Source organism: Tigriopus californicus, chromosome 12 (genome assembly GCF_007210705.1).
Source record: "Tigriopus californicus strain San Diego chromosome 12, Tcal_SD_v2.1, whole genome shotgun sequence".
In the NCBI taxonomy this organism is placed as follows: domain Eukaryota; kingdom Metazoa; phylum Arthropoda; class Copepoda; order Harpacticoida; family Harpacticidae; genus Tigriopus; species Tigriopus californicus.
Genome location: NC_081451.1, coordinates 16,935,013 through 16,955,107, shown reverse-complemented (window position 1 = coordinate 16,955,107; position 20,095 = coordinate 16,935,013). Strand labels below are relative to the sequence as shown.

Below are 20,095 nucleotides of genomic sequence, written 5' to 3'. Positions count from 1 at the left end.
ATTTTTTATAGTAAAAGCTCTAGCCTGATGTATTTAGAGGTTTAAGGAAATATTTGCTAATCTTTTGGGCCAATGGATTAGCTCATTGTTAAAAGACCTGAATGTTTATATTTTCGATCAAATGCAAGTCATTTTAACTGCAAAAGCAAGAAATTAAATTCCACCCACTATAGGAAAAAGAAAGATTGTTATGCGTTGGAAGGTTAATTTTTCTTTCCTATGCTTAAAACAAAACAATAACGCGAGATTTTCATATCAAATGCACATTATTATTTGCCCGCATTTTTTTCTAGCGAAAAGATTACCAAGGAACTCGGCCCCACTCACAAAAAATAAAAGACACTTCTTGAACTTCCTCTATATTTTAAGCCTGACGGCTTGTGGCTCTTGAAGCGAGTGAATAGCTGTTCCACCACAATAACACCGTTCTGAAACATTACACTCGAATCCCTAAAGGGCAAACATTCCTGATCCACAAACTTTTCCGTGCCATAATTTTTACGACCCGTCTTCATCCGTCTTTTTTGATTGGTACCGAACAATGCATTCGATGCTGGTTCCACCCTAACGCACTGTTCCTGGAACTAGAACTGGGACTGGGTCCACTCGTGCAATCTGGGAACGATCCATATGAGCCCAAGGGCATACCAAACCTCTTGAAAGGATGTCTAAGAGCCTCCCTATCGATGTGAGGATTCTCCTCAGTGTGCGAACGTGAACTTTTGAGGCCTTGGAAGATACAAAGTACAAGCGGGAAATTGAAAACTTTCCACCAAGAATGACAATTTACGTCTACTGGCGACCAAAATATGAGATTACCTCAACAAACTCGTACATGAAAGCACACCGGATAAGAGGCGGGATGAATATCAATTTTAACTATCAATTTCTGCGGAATATAGAGTAGCTTTAATCAGATGAGGTTGTAAGGGAAGGGAGCGAGAAAAGACAACTCTTGCTTCGTTATAATGGCTGGCGGGAAATTTGAATTGATCATTTGAGCGAAGGCCTTGAAAATCAATCTGCGTACATTTACATGATTTTAAATGGCAGAATATGGAAAAGAACAAAGAGTGGACCATTCTGCAAATAATAGGAGTATACTCGGGGCATTGGATTTGATCAAGACAATTGTATTTGAATTATCAACTTCGATTAGTTTTGGCATTGGATAAGTCATCTTTTATGCTGAATAATCTAAAAGTTATTGTGATCAGTTGGATTTCATTTGGTCGCTATGGGGTTAGCCATGTTGGTTAAAACGTAAAATTTTCTTTTGCCTCACAAAAGCTCATTCATGTCAAGATTCTCGTCAAACATTGAGAGTCGTCATAACCAAGAGAGGGGGCGTTTTATTGACCGCAATAACAATTCATTTTCATCCAATTCAAAAGCTTATGTACACCTTCTAGTAATAAGCAACTATCCAAATCAACTCTCTGTGATATTAATTTCTAGTCAACTATTATATTGCCTTTACCATTTTGACTTTTTTTTATCTAACAATGTTTGTATAATGCCTATACACCATATTTTATATTGATTTTAACGCCATACCATGACCAAGCGCCGCAATAAAGATGTATGTGTAATTAAAAGCATCGCAAAAGGCAATAAGCCATTGGCAAGGGTCTTATTTGAAATATTGCTTATTCTATTTGAGTTGCCCTTCTTATCCCTCACTTCCTATTTATAGAAGTCGTAAAAAGAAAAGTTTTATTCCTTAAAAAAGCAAGCATTCAAAAAATGAACAAACTTGGTAGAGGATATTTTTTATATGTAAATGATCCAGAGACAACCTTCAACCAGGGCATTTGTAACGAAATTACAGTAATTCGTTCCTTTTTTCGGAAAAGCAACTGTAATTGCATTACATTCTAAATTTATATAATTGTAACCACCCCAAAACTAAAAGAATTACTCGTTACTCGTTCCTTTTTAAGCTTCCAGATTGGTCTTTAAATTTTCGTTAATTTCGTGACTGCCGAGGTACCTTAAGGCTCAACAGAAATTGCCATTTATTACTAATTCCATCTGGCATATTACAATCAGAGAAAGTCAGATTTGAAAATCTAGCTCTTAACTACTCTGAGGGTGTCCTTGGTTTTTAAATCTGATATTGTACTCGCTACTTTATTGTTTACATCTTCTCAATCAAATTCCGTTGGACTGAAGAGCTGATTCAGTGCTAATGTCAAGACAGGAAATTCTCTCCTTACATTGACTATGATACATCAAATTTCTAAAGCCTCCTCATTTCCACGACTTCAGCCATAGACTTCTTACAAGGAAGCTTTACCGACTTCACAATGTCTAATACAGTACTGGTTTTCCATCATGACTTTTGCGACATTGTTTCAAACCTTCAATAATCATTATCCCATCCAGTCTTGACTCCTCAAAGCATCATACTGCAATACATTTTGAACAATTATGCCAAGATTAAATGCCAAGGTTCTTTATTAAATAATGTTGACACGAAATCTTCAGATGATACGCATCAGGAATCATTGAGTCAGAAACCCTTTTTTTAGAGAAGAATGGTCTTGATGGGGTAAAACCCGCAAAATATTGATAACTTAAAATGTGAGTAAAAGTAATCGTAACGAGTAACGCCATTACATTTTTTTCGAGGAACGGTTGTGTAACGAATGACTATTTTTGACCAAAGTAAGTGTGACTGTAATTCATTCTTTTTATTGAGGAACGAGTAATGTCCTGACTTCAACATAGATTTTACTTCCAAACATAAGGAGAACCCGAAAGTATTTTTGCTTTGACAAATAAGTCTATGTAGGCTTTGGAAATGAAACAGTTAAACGAGCCCTTTTTCTGGAGCTCTTCATTAGTGTAATATGCGGGGTAGGTATTAATAGTATCTGTTTCCAAAATAAATTGGCACTTAATAATGTCACTCTTCATTGTGATAATTAGTATCTCATTGAACAATGTTAAACACGTACATAACACATTCCCATCGAAAATCTCACTCTGGGTTTCAAAACTTTCTTTAAAAAATCACTCCTCAAAACTCTATCTCACTCCACTCTCTCTGTATAGAGTATAGTATACCTTCGACACAAATTTGAGCAGCACAAGCCCATCTTCTCGGCAATATCCACGTCCAATCAAGGTCTGGGATAGTTCTGAACAATGGTTCTTTTAAAAATTGAGCACTCCTATCCTCTCATACTAGAGGCGAAAAAAACTCAAAGGGATCTTCAATGCCCTCTTTCGAACGCAAAAAACCGTCAAAAATCAGGACTTTCGTTGGAACTCGTTTCGACTGATTGTCGACGTGATTTGAAGCTTTGTGCCTCTTTTTATCAGAGAAATGACTGATTAAAGAGACAAATTTTTTTTCCGTCTCATCCGAACAATTCCGCGACAATTTTTCATCCCACTCAAAAATTGGATGATGCCTTCAATCAGCAATGGACAAGAAGAAAGAAAGAAAGGAGAGACAGAGACGAGCTTCGTTACTTGGGAATCGGCCTAAATATTATTTTCCCGTTCCCCTCGAAAGTTGAGGAAGATTGACGTTTTGTCACAGCTCGGAACGTCATCATTATTGTAGTATTTGCACACCTCGCTTATTCCTCTCGTTGACAGAGCAAATTGTGTAAAAAGCACTAGCAAAATGGCTTGTCACAGCGAGAGATTCGCTCGCCGATTTGGGGCTCGACACGTAAATGAAAATTGGTCTTCAAAATTGGAATGGGATCGACGGTGAAAACTGATCTGCCAGAAGTTTTCGGAATAAATTTATACTCTGCAGAAAACGCGTATTGTGAGAACTTTGCTTGCTCTCTCGTGTTCTACACTCCTTGTTCTTACGAAACGCCTCCCCCCGTGAAAGGTATAGTCTACTGCATACTCTTGTATGGAACAAACTCATGTCCTCACCAGAGATACTCTCACATGCGTAGATACACACTGACCAAGTTCTAGTATCACGACCTCACGAGAAAGGCCATGTCAAAAAGGAACAAAATATATTTCATTATTTTGTATTTGCGATGACTATTCATCCTCGCAACAACAAAAGCTATGTAAAGGAATGTATATAATACATAACATTTTGAATCAGTATTTGTCAAAACATACGCAGAATATGATGAAGAGAAATGTCGAAATCCGTGATGTGAATGAGTAGGATTTTGATACAACCCGAAATTTGTTTCACGTTCTGTCCGTCAGAGTGTGCTTTCCCAATCTAAATTCCAAAACGGGTTGCATGAACTTAAAACTGAAAATAGGAATTGAAGGAAAGCTGTACAATCTGATAACTCCTTGAGCCCCAAAGAGCAAATTAGAATGTGGATAGTTTTTTTAAAAAGTGAGTAAAAGAATTGATTCTTCAAGGACCACCAGTTGGCAGAGATTTGCCCAAAATTTAATCTTCATTCTTTGAAATATTTCTTGATTACGTTTACGGATCGTTGAAATCAGTTGTTCCTCGAAATAGTAAGCATTACGTACACTCTGCATTGAACAAAACAATTCATTTATTCTTGAACCAATGAAAGCATTTGAAAACACCCTTGAAATGTGAATTAATGGCCTTGTAAAATATTGCTTTCATCCATCAATTATCGATGAGGTGAAATACACTTCTGGACAATCGAGGATCAACATTGCGCTCAAGGTTTTACTCACATGGCCACCGCACCAAGTTGTACTCAAATTAGTGTTCATGGTTGTGTTCAACCCAGCAGTTAAATAGAGAAGCCAGCAAAGTAGGTAAGAAATGCCACTACATAAACCTGTAAATCTAGTAAAAGCCCAACGACATATCTGTTGCAATAAAGAATAATAATCTAGCTTCCACACACTTTTTTTTGACCATGGTTTTGATATTCGCAAAGTAAAACAGATAGTGACAAGAAATGGATTGGAAAATAGCAAATGTTGAAAACTGAACATTGCAGTGTAGCAAACACTTTGTTCATTGATTTGCGCTCTCACAAATCAGCTAGATGATAAAAAAAAATTAATAATGGATTGTTATAGAAGAATTCGCAGAACTATGTTTTTTTCCGACTTGTTTCTCAAGATTAAAGTTTTTGGTAGAGCAAAGACAAATAAAGACAAGTAAACGGCAAAAAAGCTAGGAAAAGTCAAATGGACCCCAAATAGTCGAGTACGCCCAAAAAAAGTCGGAAAACAAGTTAAAAAAGTATGTTTTTTTACAGCTATTGTCATAACACAACACTCCAAGTTGTCTATGGAGTGTTTTACCTGTTTCAAGGGCTGTCATACGTTGCGCGCCATCTCTATGGGACAACTCATAACCAGAATTTTTGACGTTAACTTAAACAAGGAGAAACCCCTTAATCATTACCAAAATGACAGAATACCTTACCCTTTCCTGATTGTGGGGAACTGAAATTTGTGGTCCCATAGGCCTACTCTGATGTTATTTCACAAGAAAACCCATGGGTGGGCGTCTCTTTCCCATGGTGTAGCATTGATTGAGACCGCTTTAGCTAAAGCAACAATTAAGTAATAAACATTCTCAAACAAACGGTTTTTTTTGTTCGAGCCTCTTACAAGGTTCCATTTTATGACCCGTGAAATAAAAGTCAATAGATATCAAATTGAACTTCATAACCAGGGCTCGAGAAATTTTTTTTTTGAGGCCATATAATCAAAGGAAAATATTTCAAAAGCACAAACATTGCTTTTTTAATGAAAAAAAAAACTATCTTAAGCAATAATGAAAGCCTGCTTAAAAGCAAAATAAGACAAGTAAAATGACAAATGAAGCAAATTATGCTCAGTTTTTAATGAACAAGGATTTCAACATATTTCAAGACCTTTGAAATCAAAAGCCCTGAAAATGGTATCCTCCCTTGGACCCCCAAAATAATACCCTAAACCATGCAAGTTTCTAGATTTTGGATGCTTAAATTAGCTCATTCTCAGGGTAAAGAGACCTGGGCTAGAAATCAAAGTATTTTCAAATTAGCTCTTTCTGTGTTGTGCTCAAGTTTTCACTTGCATGGGCACCTTGGTGTGCTCAGATTGGTGTTCATAGTTATGTTCAACCAAAAATTAAATTGAGAAGTAGGTAAGAAATGCCACTACGTACAGCTTTAAATCTCTTAAAAATCCAACGACAGGTCTCTTGCAATAAAGAAGAATAATCTAACTTCCAAACACTTTGGACCATGGTTTTGGTATTGGCAAAGTAAAACAAATATTGTCAAGAAATGTTGAAAATTGAACACTACGGTGTAGCAAACACTTAAATCATTGATTTTTGCCCTAACTTATCAGCTAGATTATAAAAAAGTTTTCATAACATATTGATTGAGAGGTCTTCCGAGAACCAGGATCTTTCCCGTTGAGTTCTCATGACTAAAATGTTTGGTCAAGTAAAGACAAATATTTTGTTTTTTGATTCTGGTAACATATTTTTGCAGTAGCATGGCAGTTGCAAATCAGTTTCATATTTATCCACCTTAAAATCTCAGGATGTTGGCTGACACCTACTGATTGATGTTCATCAAACGGTTAAGCGGTGTTATTAAATCTAATCTTCTAGCTCCAGATTATCTTTACTCATACATGAACCCCTGGAATCTGAAGCTTTTTTTGAATTATTTTAACATTTTTATAGTTTTACTTTCAAAAAATGAAAAATACTCGGTTCTCTATCAAAATCAAAGTAAGGTGGGAAAAAATGAGTTTAACTTCACCTCTAATGAATAAAAAACGGCGGCTTGTTTGTCATCCCATCTAAAGCACCACATAAATCCGACCTCAAGACATTATCAATCTATCGCTAATCTTTATTTCATTCTCAATCAAAACAGAGCAATTTACCCTTTTCCAGGTTTGGGGAATGACAAGACAATCTTAAGAGAGCTGGATATCAACAAAAAATAAGCAGCAAAACGGCTTGTCACAATCAATTCCAAGCAAAATTTCCCACATGCGTTCATGGCTTGGATCCATAAAGCCTTTAAAAACGTCTGTGAGTCGAAATGGCATATGATTTGTTTCATTACATACGGCAAACCCGATTGACATCCATTCAAAGCCTTTTAGCAATTTCCATAACCTTTTGACGGTGTTTTCTATTTTTACTCTCTTCCAAGTACAATCTAAACAGAAAACGAAGAAACTATACAACTCACTGTGGACTCGATTGAAGGACTGTTCTAGGTACCTATCTACCACAGGGGCCAAGATCTCTGGTCAAGTTTACATGTATCCATGGAACAAGTCATCAATATGTGCAGTTTCCGCTCGTTTTCGACCCTCGAACGCAAGTTTTCTTGGGTGGGTGAGAAAACTTTGTTCCTTATCAGATTGGGAGAGTGTCCTGCTCCGAATTGCCTTGGCTGAATCACCCCATTCATCATTTTCGGGAACCCCCTTGTGTGTTTGTGATCAAGAGTCAAGGTTTCCTGACTCCGATCTTGACCGACGTAACCTCCAAAAGGCCGAAATGAAGGCCAAAGAGGATCGTGGAAGGAAGGGTGAGTGAGGTGACTGGAAATGCTCGAATCGTTCAGCAGGCATAATTCAACAAGCTCGACGTGCCTGATTTCGCACGATAACGCTTTATTATCCGGGGCAATAAATTGATCTTCAATCTTGGAGATAGCTCGTATGACTCCTTCATCGCTCGTTCCATGCCTCATTTCAGAATGCAGGCCCCCACTCATAAGGGATTTACCAGCCACACCGCTTATGAAAAAAAAAAAAAAAAAACTGAGTAAGCTAAGAACCGAACATTTTCACGAGCGAACTTTATTATTTGTCAAAAGCTGATGACTCATTTATTGATCGTCAATCATTTGTTTAACCTAGCTATTATGCCGTCGAAATCAGTGCAGTAAATGACAACAGTACGCACAACAAAAAGTGCATGTTCGTTATTCGAACAACATTGATGCTTTCTGAGGCTAGATATTCCTGTTTGGGGTCTCTGGTCAAATTTTCTACTACCATTTGTAACATACTTTGTCAATTGTTAGCCAATATATGGCTAAGTTAAAGGGCTCAATATGATTTTTTGTGTAAAAGAGGCAAAAGTATGAACAGTCAGCCATTTATATCTACTTCTCCTCTAGAATGATACGCCAAAGCAATGTGCATTCAAAATTAATCCACTAGATCTCTAAAGGTAGAAACCATTCTTGAAAATATCACTCTGAATGGGAATGACTATATTAGAGTAGACTCCATACTCCGTACCCATTTGTAAATACAATAAGTTACGACCTTCTAGAAATATGGACTGTGAACGAGCTTCCCGCCAAATTGGCTTGCTCATGGTCATATCAACTCTGAGCCACTTTTCGAATTAAAGTAATAAAATAGGAAAAGTAGATAACCTCAATTGAAGGCAGGTCATTTTTTATCATTTACTTGTAAAGTGGTTCGTTCTGAAGTTATATTGTCAAAAGTTTAAGTAGCTGATCAAGAGCAGGCCGAAAATTCGAACTTTATGTAGTGTTTACTACATAACTTTAGACGTATCTCCTGAGTTCCCTAAGCATAGTTTTGGACTCAAGCTTGGCCAAGTTCATCTATTTAACAAGATCTTGTGGTCGTATGTAGTGCTTATTTGGAATAAAGTGAACGGTTTTGGAGATACGACTTTTTTGCCTCCGTTTGCAGTCCACATCTCTAGCAGTCCGTGAATAAGTAGATGGTCTCTTCCCAATTAACCCAAAACCCGGGTAAAGTTTGTACCTACTGTCATAGCCAATCCAAGTCTTTGTCGGTCGACCTCCACATCGCTTTGGCTTTTCTTCCGTATGCATTGAGGCACACAGTGTGGCTGAGGGGGTCATTTCAAGGCATTGCCGTATCAGCGGCAAATCGCGATACGTTCAAGGGACGACGGTCCTCAGATGGCATCGCTCGGACTAAATCCCAAGCCCGTTAGTGGGGGAGCTTTGAGTTCCCTCGTCCCTCTTCGTATCTTCCATTTCGGCACTCCTCTTCGTGTTCTTCGTTTGCTCTTTCTACTATGCCTCTCATGTTCCCTTCCTCTTTCTCTCTCTCTCTCTCTCTCTCTCTCTGGGTTCCCTTATCTTGGCGCCTATGGGTCCAATTTTCTCGTTAGTGTCGTGTAAGCCGTGCTTCGGAGCGGATTCAATTTTTATGACCCACAGCAAACAATGAATGATGAGGATCACAAAAAGTGTTGTGACATGTGAAGACTAATATTGCGATTGGATCGATTGTCGCGGGGGTTTCCGGCCAGAAAACCCGGCCAATTTCCCAAAACTTCCCAGAACCGATCTGTTCCACAAATCATTTGGCACTGAAGGCACTGAAGGCTTTGAAGGACTTGAAGGGTAAGTGCAATTTTGGGAACCTCGGTCGTCCTGGCAATCACTGCACTGGTCTGAATTCGAACCGTGAGCCACTATTTGGCAGTGGGATAAGTGGGAACCTTTCCAATTATTGGTTTTGAAGCAACGCTCACTACTCCGTTATTGAGATGTGCCTACAATAATGAAAGAGACCTGGACGACCTTATGAACGTGGATCTTGGATGTGAACCTACCTCATGTATAGCCTATAATACTGTTATTTACTCGCTCGCTCTTAAGTGATATCGTTAAAAGCTCACGTAACTGCTGACCGAGAATAAGGCGAAACTTTGAATTGTACATTGGCATTAAGAAATGAGTTCCCTATGGCAAATTATGGGCCCAAATTGAACTAAGATAGAAGTTGGTGGCTTATTAAATTTAACTACCATTTACCACCCAAGAGCCATGAGGCTTTTGGAACGAAGATGGATTGCAAAAGACAACCCAGACCCTGCTAATATGGCCTCAAGACACTTGGGACGGGGTTTGAAGAAGCCTGGTGGCCATCAGTCATCGACTTCTTGTCAACGGCAAGCAATGCCAACTATGTGGCTCTTTTTTGTAGAATGCGTAACCCTTCGGAACTTTGTTTGTTTCATGCCATTCATAGTAAACATAAAAAAAGTGCATTATTGAATGTCGCAAGTTTTGATAATACTATTGTTCAAGATATGAATTTGTTTGTCATTTATATATATATATAAAAAAACAATTTGGCATGAGTCATTTTTTAAAGTATTGTTAGAATTCTTTCTTCTTGCCCAAAAGAGACACAGCCCGTTTGTTCGCTTTCTTTTCTGTAATGGTTAAGTTTGCATCCTAATTGTCATCGTTGAGCAAATCAGATACCGAAAAAGTCTTTATGTAGGGGACCCGCTCAAGGAGGTTATTGGTATTGATGTAACGTATTTGTTCGCCAGAATTCAAACCCTTATAACCTTACTTAATTGAAATGAAAAAACCTCTTCTCCATTCTAAGTCAGACTTGGACAATTTTTGACTAAAATGTTAAATCAATCCCTATTTTCAACGGTTAGTCACATCCCCCTACTCCGAATCTTTGATAGATCAGATGTTATATGAATGTAAAGTTGAATGACAATCACATTTTTTTTTGTTAAAGTACTAGGGATTTCATTCTCAGTAACCGATTTAAAACTAACATGAAATCATAAAAACCCTTCGACTATCATTCCCAACAAAAGAACAAAACTGTTTATAGAGCCACACTTTTAGAACCGATTTCAAAACTATGATGCCAATCTCTTCACATACGCAAACGAACTTCTCGGCAAATTAATATTGAGCATGAAATGATATTTGTCAAATCAATTTCGGCGTATTCCTTGCTTTTCAAATTGAATTGAAGAAACTGACTGTCTCGATGTATGTTGATTCTACTTAAGGATTCATTTTCGTAACCTCTTTTTTTGTTTTATAAAGACAGTTATTAGCACTGTCCATGACATCTGCTCCGCCCCTTGATCATTTCCAATTTCATGCCTTTTTCTGTCATGCCGTGAATGTTAATCTTTTCTTTGATATCATTTTTTGTCTTCCTTTCTTAGATTGTAAAGAACGCCACGCACTTCTTGGCACCCTTGCAGCACATACAAAAAACTGTGTTTTTATCCTTATGTATGAGAAGAAAAAATAGCCACTTGCTTCAGTTTGACCATCATGATGAAGATGATGATAAATCTTTGTTTTTCCTTTGATTAGAGAAAGCCTAGATATTTCCGGAGGCTTATACCATATTTACGGTAGGAACAAAAGGACAATGGATATCCAACAGAGGCACCCAATCAATACGCTTCGAGGCTTTGTCCTCAGATATCTGTAATATCCAACTCTTCTTTTCCTATCATCAAGTCAGGAGACTGACTGACCAAGCGTCTAATCATAATAATCATAATAATACCCTTCTCCTCACTTGAAGATGAGATGAGATCGTCATGTTTACCTTCGGCGAAGATCGGATAAAGAGCTCATTCGATGGCATCAAATCAAGGTCAGAATCCATTGAACATAAAACGGGCTGTAGGTGCTTACAATCTAATATAGAAAGACAAGTGTCTAATATAGCAATTCGATTATTCATGTTGCACTATTTCGATTACGAATTATGGGTCCTTTAGTACAAGTCGATGTTTTCTAGCAAGCGTATGCAAATTCTGAGCCTATCACCATCTACCGATCAAATGAGGCATAACTTGAAAAAATGGTCAAAAGGTGGCTTCAAATCTGAAATACAGTTATTTTGGTGATTTCTTTCAAAGCACCCACATTCAAGACAGACATTCAACCTTCATAAGAATCGATCAAACATATCAAGGTTAACTTTAAACAAAAAGACAAGCTTTATTTTATTTTTTGATGGGATTACATTTCCTGTAACGGTTATCAAAGCCTATGAAAAACATGACAAAATCCAAAAAATTGTAGCTTCACAATTGTAAAACGGTATCTGAATCAATTTTGTTTCATTTTCCTGTGTTTATTGTTGAAATTTGGATCAGTTTCAATGTTAAAATGCAGGGCAATTTTTTTTAACCTAAAAGAGTACCTCCCAGAGCCATTTCTGTTCAGATAAAAAAATATATTTGGCAACGCCTTAAGAATGATAGCTGTAGGTCAAAAAAAAGTTAAAGCCCGATTTTTTCTTTCCGGATAGAAAACAGACGAGAAAATGCTGCTAATACCTGGCTGACATGGCAATCGATAACAAAGGTCTTTCGCTAGAAATGTTATTAAAAGCGTCGCTTGACTTGCTCTGACAAATGCGAATTCATTGAAATTCGGTGGTGATGGAGAGAGCATCCCATAAGACCTTTCAATCGCATGCAAAAATATGCAAAGTTAAAAAGCAGGGGGAGCCATCCACTCTTCGTTGGTTTTAGACAATTTTACGATCAGTTAGGTGTGCAACTTAAGTATTTTACGGGTGGGGACATACGACCAGTTTTAGCAAAAAACACCCTGAGCCAAAAACGGAAAGGCGACCTCGCACAGGAGTTGTGGCTTGAAAGCTAAATCCTACAATGTGAGACTTTCATTCCTGAAAGTCGAGCATAGTACGAACCTTTCTAAGAGTGTCTGATAAGAAGGCTCGTCACATATTGGTTTCTCCTTTCTTTCAAGATTGCAAAATCAAGCTTAGATATCCGAATACCTATAACATTTAAAATGGTTGAACCCAAATTCATGGATTATTTTTAGAATTTGCGTTTATACGTGACCTAAAGGGGTTTAGACTGCTTTTTGATTACCCATTTGTTTCTTATTAGGGAATACCGTTTGACTTCAACATTGCTACAACGTGTAGAAAACGAATGGCATTGGTTTATGAAAGGCTACAGTTAAAGACCTTACTCAATGTTGAAACTTGATAAGTTCGCAAGTTATTATAAGCCACTATAATTCTTCAAAAGAGGCAGCAGTGAGGGGAATTTGAAAAAGCTCCTCTATTTTGAAATATGTTGAGAAAGAATATAATATTGAATAAATATAAAAGTGATCGCTTCTTGATATGCCTTGTTTTTTATTTCACATCAAGCTCCAATGTTTATCATGCCTATGAATAGAGGGCGGATTTGAAGGAATTATAATATATTTTAAGTAACGATCAAAGGGTAAGAAATTGACGGGAAGATTAATGAAAAAAGTCTCCGTTTTTTAGGATGCTGAACCAAACAACCTTTGATAGTTCTGTTTCCAAAAAGTAAGGCATCTCAAATGAGAAACGATTCTGTTTGCGTCTCAAGTCATGAAGATATCGAATGATGATTCCAACCTGTTTTACTTTTAGCTCTTAAATAAAGGTACCTGGAACACTGAACCATCAAATTCTCAACTTTGAATGTTTTAACATTGCGTTTACCTTACAATAACTAGAATTAGTTATTGAACCTTTTTACTAACTCATTGGTTTTGCACATCGGCGTTTCTAATGCTTTGCCAAAAATTTCGAACACGAAAAAGCATACCACGAAAGCATTTTACTGTCTTTGGAACTTATTTGTAAACCTTCAAATCGACCAAATCTACAGAATATGAACTTTCTTGAGCTAAAATAAAAGTGCTCTGCGGGTTTTCCTGGTCAATATTTGGGAAAAAATGGCGTTTTAGGAAAATGCTCCAGATTTTTTATATGAGACATATTTTCAATGTGGAAGGCTTTCAAATCCGTCCTCTCACGTTTTAATATGGTTACTAAAGGTCGTCCTCAATTGATTTGAATGAAAACGCCATTTGATATGAATTTGTAGCTGCTGTGTGTGAGAGAGAGAGAGAGAAAGAGAGAGAGAGAGAGCAGGGGTATTTAAATCTTTGTTTGTGTAAAGTCGTTGAAAATCATTTTCCAATGATTTATTATGGGTGTTAACGAGGCTCCAAAGACTAGCTCGGTAGTCACACTTGATGGCGCAATAAATACGGACAATCCATTCAAAGAGGCCTTCAGGTGAGTGTGAACGTCATTGAGCAGAGCAGACTGAGACTCGGAGTCCAATCATGCCTTCAAACGGTTCCCGAGAGACATTTTCTTGCCCATCTCCATCTTCCTCTGGCTGGACGAAGAGCTCCACATTCTTGAGCAGCTCCTTATTAAACCACGTGCCTTTGAGGCACCTCCAACTTTCTCTCTTTTTATTTTACTCGAGGAAAGGAGATGGAACAATTGAGCAAATGAGAAAACGCCATTGAAATCGTCTCACCTTGATAGCGCGTAGTTTGAATGGTCAGGAAAATAATCAGTTCTCTGCTGATGGATTATGTTGATCCGTCAATCCTGGGCCATAAAAATTAATTAGCCTATTGCGATAAAGAACACTTACCTGTGGAGACTTTTAATCCATCACATTCCTGAAAGCTCAACATCAATCACGGACCTCGGACCAAACTCTTTGTTCCGAGAAGAGTGAAGGAAGGCATTTATAATAGGGATCAATTTGTTATTCTTGATGTGGAAAATCATCCATGTTCTGCTGTACAAGGTTCAATTTTAAAAAAGCCTTTTTGCGTTGTTGCCCTCCCGTTTCGTCAAAAACCCGGACTTTTAATCCCAAGTGTTGGTAGGAGGGATTTTCCTGAAAGTAGCACTCTAGATTACCAAGTTGGATAAGAAAGTGACCAAGAAAGACGTCGTTTCGGAATCGTGATGGACACAGCAACCACTGAAGTGAGGCCACATTGTTTGCAGGGCAAATTATATTTGCAATTATGTTACACCAGTCAAAAAATATTTCACGACGCAAATCTTGCAAAAAAATCGAGGTGATTGTGAGGATGCATCCTGTCCAGTATGAGACTTTGACAACTCAGTTCCCCTTTTTTTATTCTCTTACCATACTCATTATGATCATGCGGATGTTTGAATGGTCCAAAGACTAAACATTTGGCAATAAATACAAGGAGCCCTTGTAAATCAAGTTTCTTTTAATGCCATAATATGAGCATTGATAATAAATGCCATGTGTTTTCAATCAATCTTAATTTTCTGTCAGCAGCTCATGGTAACCAAAAAAAGAGTTAGACGTTTTGCACGATTTATCCACTTGATAAAAGCTCATCTACAAAAAAAAAGATCTAGAAAAAAGTGGAATTTGAACTCATGTAGCTATCTATCAATTCATTTAAACCGCATTTTTTTCCTCTTCGAAGCTTAACCACACTTTCTAAAGCGCCATTAGATGGGGTGTTTCTGCATATCGCAGTTTTTGCTCTAGGCTAGACTTGAAAACAAAAACACGTATTAACTTAAGTTTAGGGGGCATTAAGTCATTCAAACTAGAAATGTACTCAAAAACACCTCAAAGCAAGCAGCTGACGTGATTCTATCATTGATGAGAAAAGAAAAAAAGGTAAAATTCCGTTTGTTGTGTCATTTTAGTGCACCCTATACCATTACTGATGTGATAAATCGGCCTGCGCCGCCAACTTTCAAACCAGTTGAAAGATGAATTTCCTACCTAAAGAAACAGGCAGGGATCAAACTTGACAATACTACTAGTTTGAAAGCTTGCTTCCCAAGCAAATTGATCACATCAGTAGCAACCATGCCACAGTCTTACTCCATTGATAAGGGTTGATGGCTGCGCCCTCTACCCTCAGAAACCGGACCAGTAGAGCCTTACAGCTTCTCAGGTGTCACCCATATGTTCTAGAAATATGGATTGCTCGCATTGCATTCTCTTGGCCTTGCCACCTCTGTGATTCATTGGAGCAAAAGTTTAGACAAGGTGCCCAGCCAATCAGCACCATATTTGGATAAAAATTGTCAATTATTTCAAATCAACGACATTTTCGACCCAACGGCATTTCAATATTGATTTGCGATGGCAATGTGGGGTCAAGGCCAAACCAAAAATGACATTTGTTTAAGTATTGTGACACAACTCTTTCGATTACTAGGATACGATCGCAGCCTCAATTTGGTTGTTTTTTTGTTTTTTGTACCCCTTTTTCGCCCAAGCGCCATCTTTCGGATACGTAGTGATGTATCAAACGTGAATATGACACCATTCAAACTCGCAATAAAGATTTTTTTTATTTTTTTTTGTTTTTCCACCAATCGAGCCTATGAATGAAAATTTGATCGTTTTAATCGTTTCTAGCACTATCATTTGGTTTCTTCGTATAACAGCTGTGCTAATTACAACTCTTATGCAATCAACTTGTGCCAGAGCCAACCCTCGACACATCACTACGTCAGTCAAAAGAGGGCGCTGGGGAGCTAGGGGTAAACAACAGCCTCGATGAGCTGCTACCCCATTCATGCGGCGCGTTGGTCGTATTGTTTGTTTTTCCTCTTCTATAGCCCCTTACGCTGAACAAAATATGTTCTACGTTTTGCACTTCACAGGGCACTTTCTTATTCAGCCTCTACCAAATAAAGGACCAATGGGGCCAATTCTTTTTTATTGAATTATAATGCGTTTGTGTTGTTTTTGGCAAATTCTATCAAAATCTTATTGATAATTAGTGCCTCGGGGCACATAATGTCTGGAAAAGAAATTGGGTTCAAGACGAGGCAAGATAAGTTTATTTACCAATCTACCGTGCATCTTTCCGTTTTCTTTGGCCGTGTGACGTTGCAAATATGGGCCCTTATTACAAGGTACGACAACAATGCACAAATTATGAGCGCCAAATTTGAATTTTCGCCGCTTTTCCTTCTCATTACAAGCGTGATACCAATTGTATTATACAATGTACACCCGACTCTTGAAGTAGCACCAACAAAAAGCAATCAAGAATAAACGGCTTTTGAGATTGGACTTGTGTAAGATTAAAGCCATTGTGAGCTTGAACAAATGTCCGAAACGGACTAGGTTACCAGACGGTTGTAGAGTTAGTTGAGCTTGGGATACGTCAAACGATTGATTGAACTCAAAGATGGGCCTTGGGCCACTGGTTTATAAAGTCTTATTCAGATGTGCAGAATGACAATGTGTTAATAATTCCTTCATTATTGGAATTAGTTTCGTTACACTTGTCACAAATTCTAATCAATCGCTTGACTCACACACTGAGGATAGAAGTAATTCATAGGATATGAGTATGACCAGTGTTTGAGTTTGACTTGGCAAAAGGTGCAGGCCTCCAGCCAATCAATAGCCAACATTTGTCAAATCCATCCATAAAAGTCACTATATTGACAAGAATACCCATTGAAAGGAATTAGGACTTATGCAAGGCACACTTACAGATGGCTTTATTGATAGAAGACACCTTCATGCATCTATGATGCAACCCATGCCAATTTCGATCCAGTTAGTACAGGGAGGCCGAATATAACGGCAATGCTTCCATAGACAATCCAAATTGACGTGTTTTTTTGAATTTCTCATGGCTGCCTTGTAAACTCGCTTTCAGGGATTGTCATCTTGAATGAAAATTGGGTCAAAAGAATTTGTGCTGGATCCCCAATGGATCCAGACATTCTCATATTTGGTGCAATGAATGGTCTTGCCAGTTGTGTAAAGTATGCTTGTGAAAATGGAAAACATGATTCAAGATGATTTAAAACAAGTAGACCAAGTTTTAGAATAGATTTACCCAAGACTCCAGTGGATAAAATTTGATGAATAGGTTCTACATATTTGCCAATGCCATCAAAATTCTCCACATAACCAAAGACAGAACCAGGGTTCAAAACTACGTTTGCTAAGCCATCAAAAGCAGTGGTTGGGGCAAAAGTGGGGTAAACTCTTGGTGTAAGCCTCACAATTATAAATTGTGAAGGTCCTACACTTCTCATTTTTTCCACAAAAATCAAATATGAATTATTCAATATTTTGGTTAGAATTAAAATGGGAAGCTGGCGTGCTAAAAGCATTTTTTACCGACATGTTTGAGGAACAATTATTCCAATTTTTAATTATTGGCCACCAAAGCGACTTTCTTCCGATTTTCAGGAGCTCTGTTATTATTGCAATGAAATTGCATCAATTTTCTTTTCAATATCAAGGTAGGAAATACAATCTCTAGTATTATTAAGATCTTACATTGGGTTTGAAATAGTCGTCAATAGATGATGGCAAAACATTTTGAAATTAGAAAAAAGTCATAACTCGCAATCATCAGATTAAAAAACACTCTCATGATATACCGATAGAGGGACGTGCTAAGTACAGGCTCGGATTCATGACTACTTTGGCTAGCCAGGCTGCGCCAAAGTCGCTGCAGGAACTACCATGTTTGCAACTCATCCAGTATCTCTAAATTTTCATGCACAAAATTATACTACATTAGGAGACATCATTCAACAATCATGCAAGAGCATTTAATCCCGACACGTTTTTGCCCTATCACATCAAGGCAAATATAAAAAAAAGATGTGGAAATGGGAACAACAAAATAACTTAAACCAACATATGTTCATGAGTCAAAGGCGTGGAGACACTTACTTAAGAGGGCGACCTAATTAGAACTCCTAGAGCTTCACACCTTTCTATAACCACCCAAAAGAAAGTGCAAGAGCCATAATAATTCATCTTAGCAATAGACAGCATATGATCCCCCAAAGAATGCAATGGAAGATATTCATGTTCAACCTTGCCTAGTCCGTTCATGTTCTAAGAGTTCCGGGTCAGGAATTATTTGAGAGTTACGATTTGACTAAATAACTAATAAACTAATAATAACTAATAAACTAATAATAAAACTAAATAAACCAACGGTCAATCAAAGAGAGCGGAAAATCTGACAGTTAATTCGAAATGCAAAATGTAACAGATCTAATCCAAAAGACGCTATGGCTTGCATCACCAATGCCCACTTCCTCGCACGTACTCCATTATGAACCTCTTTTCCAGATTTGGCATGACCTCATGATCTGAACCGAAGCACTCCAAAACTTCCCCGAGATCAATTCGTCTGCATAACTGAACCAAAACCAGAGAAGGAAAGAGACGGATGGATCGATCCTAGTTGTTCATTGCACTTTGGACTCGGTTCTTAGAGACACACGCAGATAACCATCAAATGAAGCGGTTCGTCAATTCCAATGTGAAGTAGTGACGTTTCCAGAGACGACGGGAATCAAGCGATGAATTCGAGTATGCCTTCGTGGAATGACTCGGGAGTGATTGGCGAGGACCAGGGCTGGCCCAACCAGACCTACTTCTACGTGGACGATTATGATGAATGGGGAAACTTCTCCGGCAACGACACCCAACAGGAAGCCTTATCCAAAGGATTCAAGTAAGTTCATCTTAATTATCGATTGTCGAACTTTCCCTGCTTGAAATTCAGCATGCTCTGAGAGGTGGATGCGTATGTTTCTCTGTTTATTTCTGTGGGATCGCGAAATTGTTGAGCAAAAAGCGTTTCACATTCCAAGTCAATCAAGAAATTGACATTGAATTGCAAACTTGAAGCCGCTGTTAACGTTTTGATCATCACGTACACTCATGAAGGCCAAACATAACCAAGAGTAATAACCTAAATTCGCTGGTGAATATAAAACATGTTTTTGATGATCGGGTTTTATTGGACAAGTTTGTGAATGACATAAATTAAAATCGAAGAAATTGTGGTTCACCAAGAAATCTCCTTTCTTTTAAGAGCTGTTCCATGTAGAGTTCTAAGGAGAGAAACATCCTCCTTCCTCGACAACTGAGCTGAGAACTTCATCAATTCAACGAGAAGGATACACTTACGAAAAGAAATATTTATGCACTTTGGATGGCAAGCTTGTTTGGTTAGCTACTAAAAGGGAGTGGAATGATATTCTTAAAAGTATAAATGTTTTGTAAGTAAAAATCTGCTGATTCTAACCTGCGGCTCATGAATGGTTTTAGTATGTATTAAAAAAGGCGCAGTGCCTGTTTTTAGGTTTTGGTTCTGACTAAAACGAATATTCTTTGCGAATCAAAACATTTTCTTTTGTACTGATTGCAGGTGAGAATTGAAAATAAAATGGTCTACTCCTTTTTATAAGAAAATATGAAGTTAGAAATGCCACTATTTGTTCTGACTCATATCCCTTTGATAGTATGGGTATTATCCATGTAAAGGAAAGGAAATTCAAGGAAGAATATAGAGAGGCACCTATATTTAAGGGATTTAGTAGAAGGACAATTTAGACAAACGTCACAACCAACTCGCACGTTGTTCCAATTGAATTTTCAATATTTGAGTGAAGTTGTGTCACTCCATTCACAATTTAACTCAATCTTAGAATACAGCTTGCTTTTGACAAGCTGGCAAATTGAAATGAATAACAAATCAAAAATAAGCACGGTGCA

General features: G+C 37.8%; 1 protein-coding gene across 5 annotated transcripts in view; it reads left to right on the top strand.

Moving 5' to 3' along the window:
- The window catches only part of LOC131891709 (RYamide receptor-like), a 45,353-nt gene that overhangs the window by 9,175 nt on the left and 16,083 nt on the right, over window positions 1-20,095 (top strand). The window contains exons 2-4 of one of the 5 annotated variants that reach the window (XM_059241335.1): window positions 6,842-6,982; window positions 7,107-7,490; window positions 18,662-19,049. In XM_059241335.1, the coding sequence (XP_059097318.1) occupies window positions 18,895-19,049 (155 nt within the window). In that variant the 5' untranslated portion in view covers window positions 6,842-6,982; window positions 7,107-7,490; window positions 18,662-18,894. Of the gene's footprint in view, window positions 1-6,841; window positions 6,983-7,106; window positions 7,491-8,975; window positions 9,324-11,239; window positions 11,356-18,661; window positions 19,050-20,095 lie in introns of those variants that run through there. The other 4 variants (XM_059241339.1, XM_059241334.1, XM_059241337.1 and 1 more) reach the window with 4 other exon arrangements.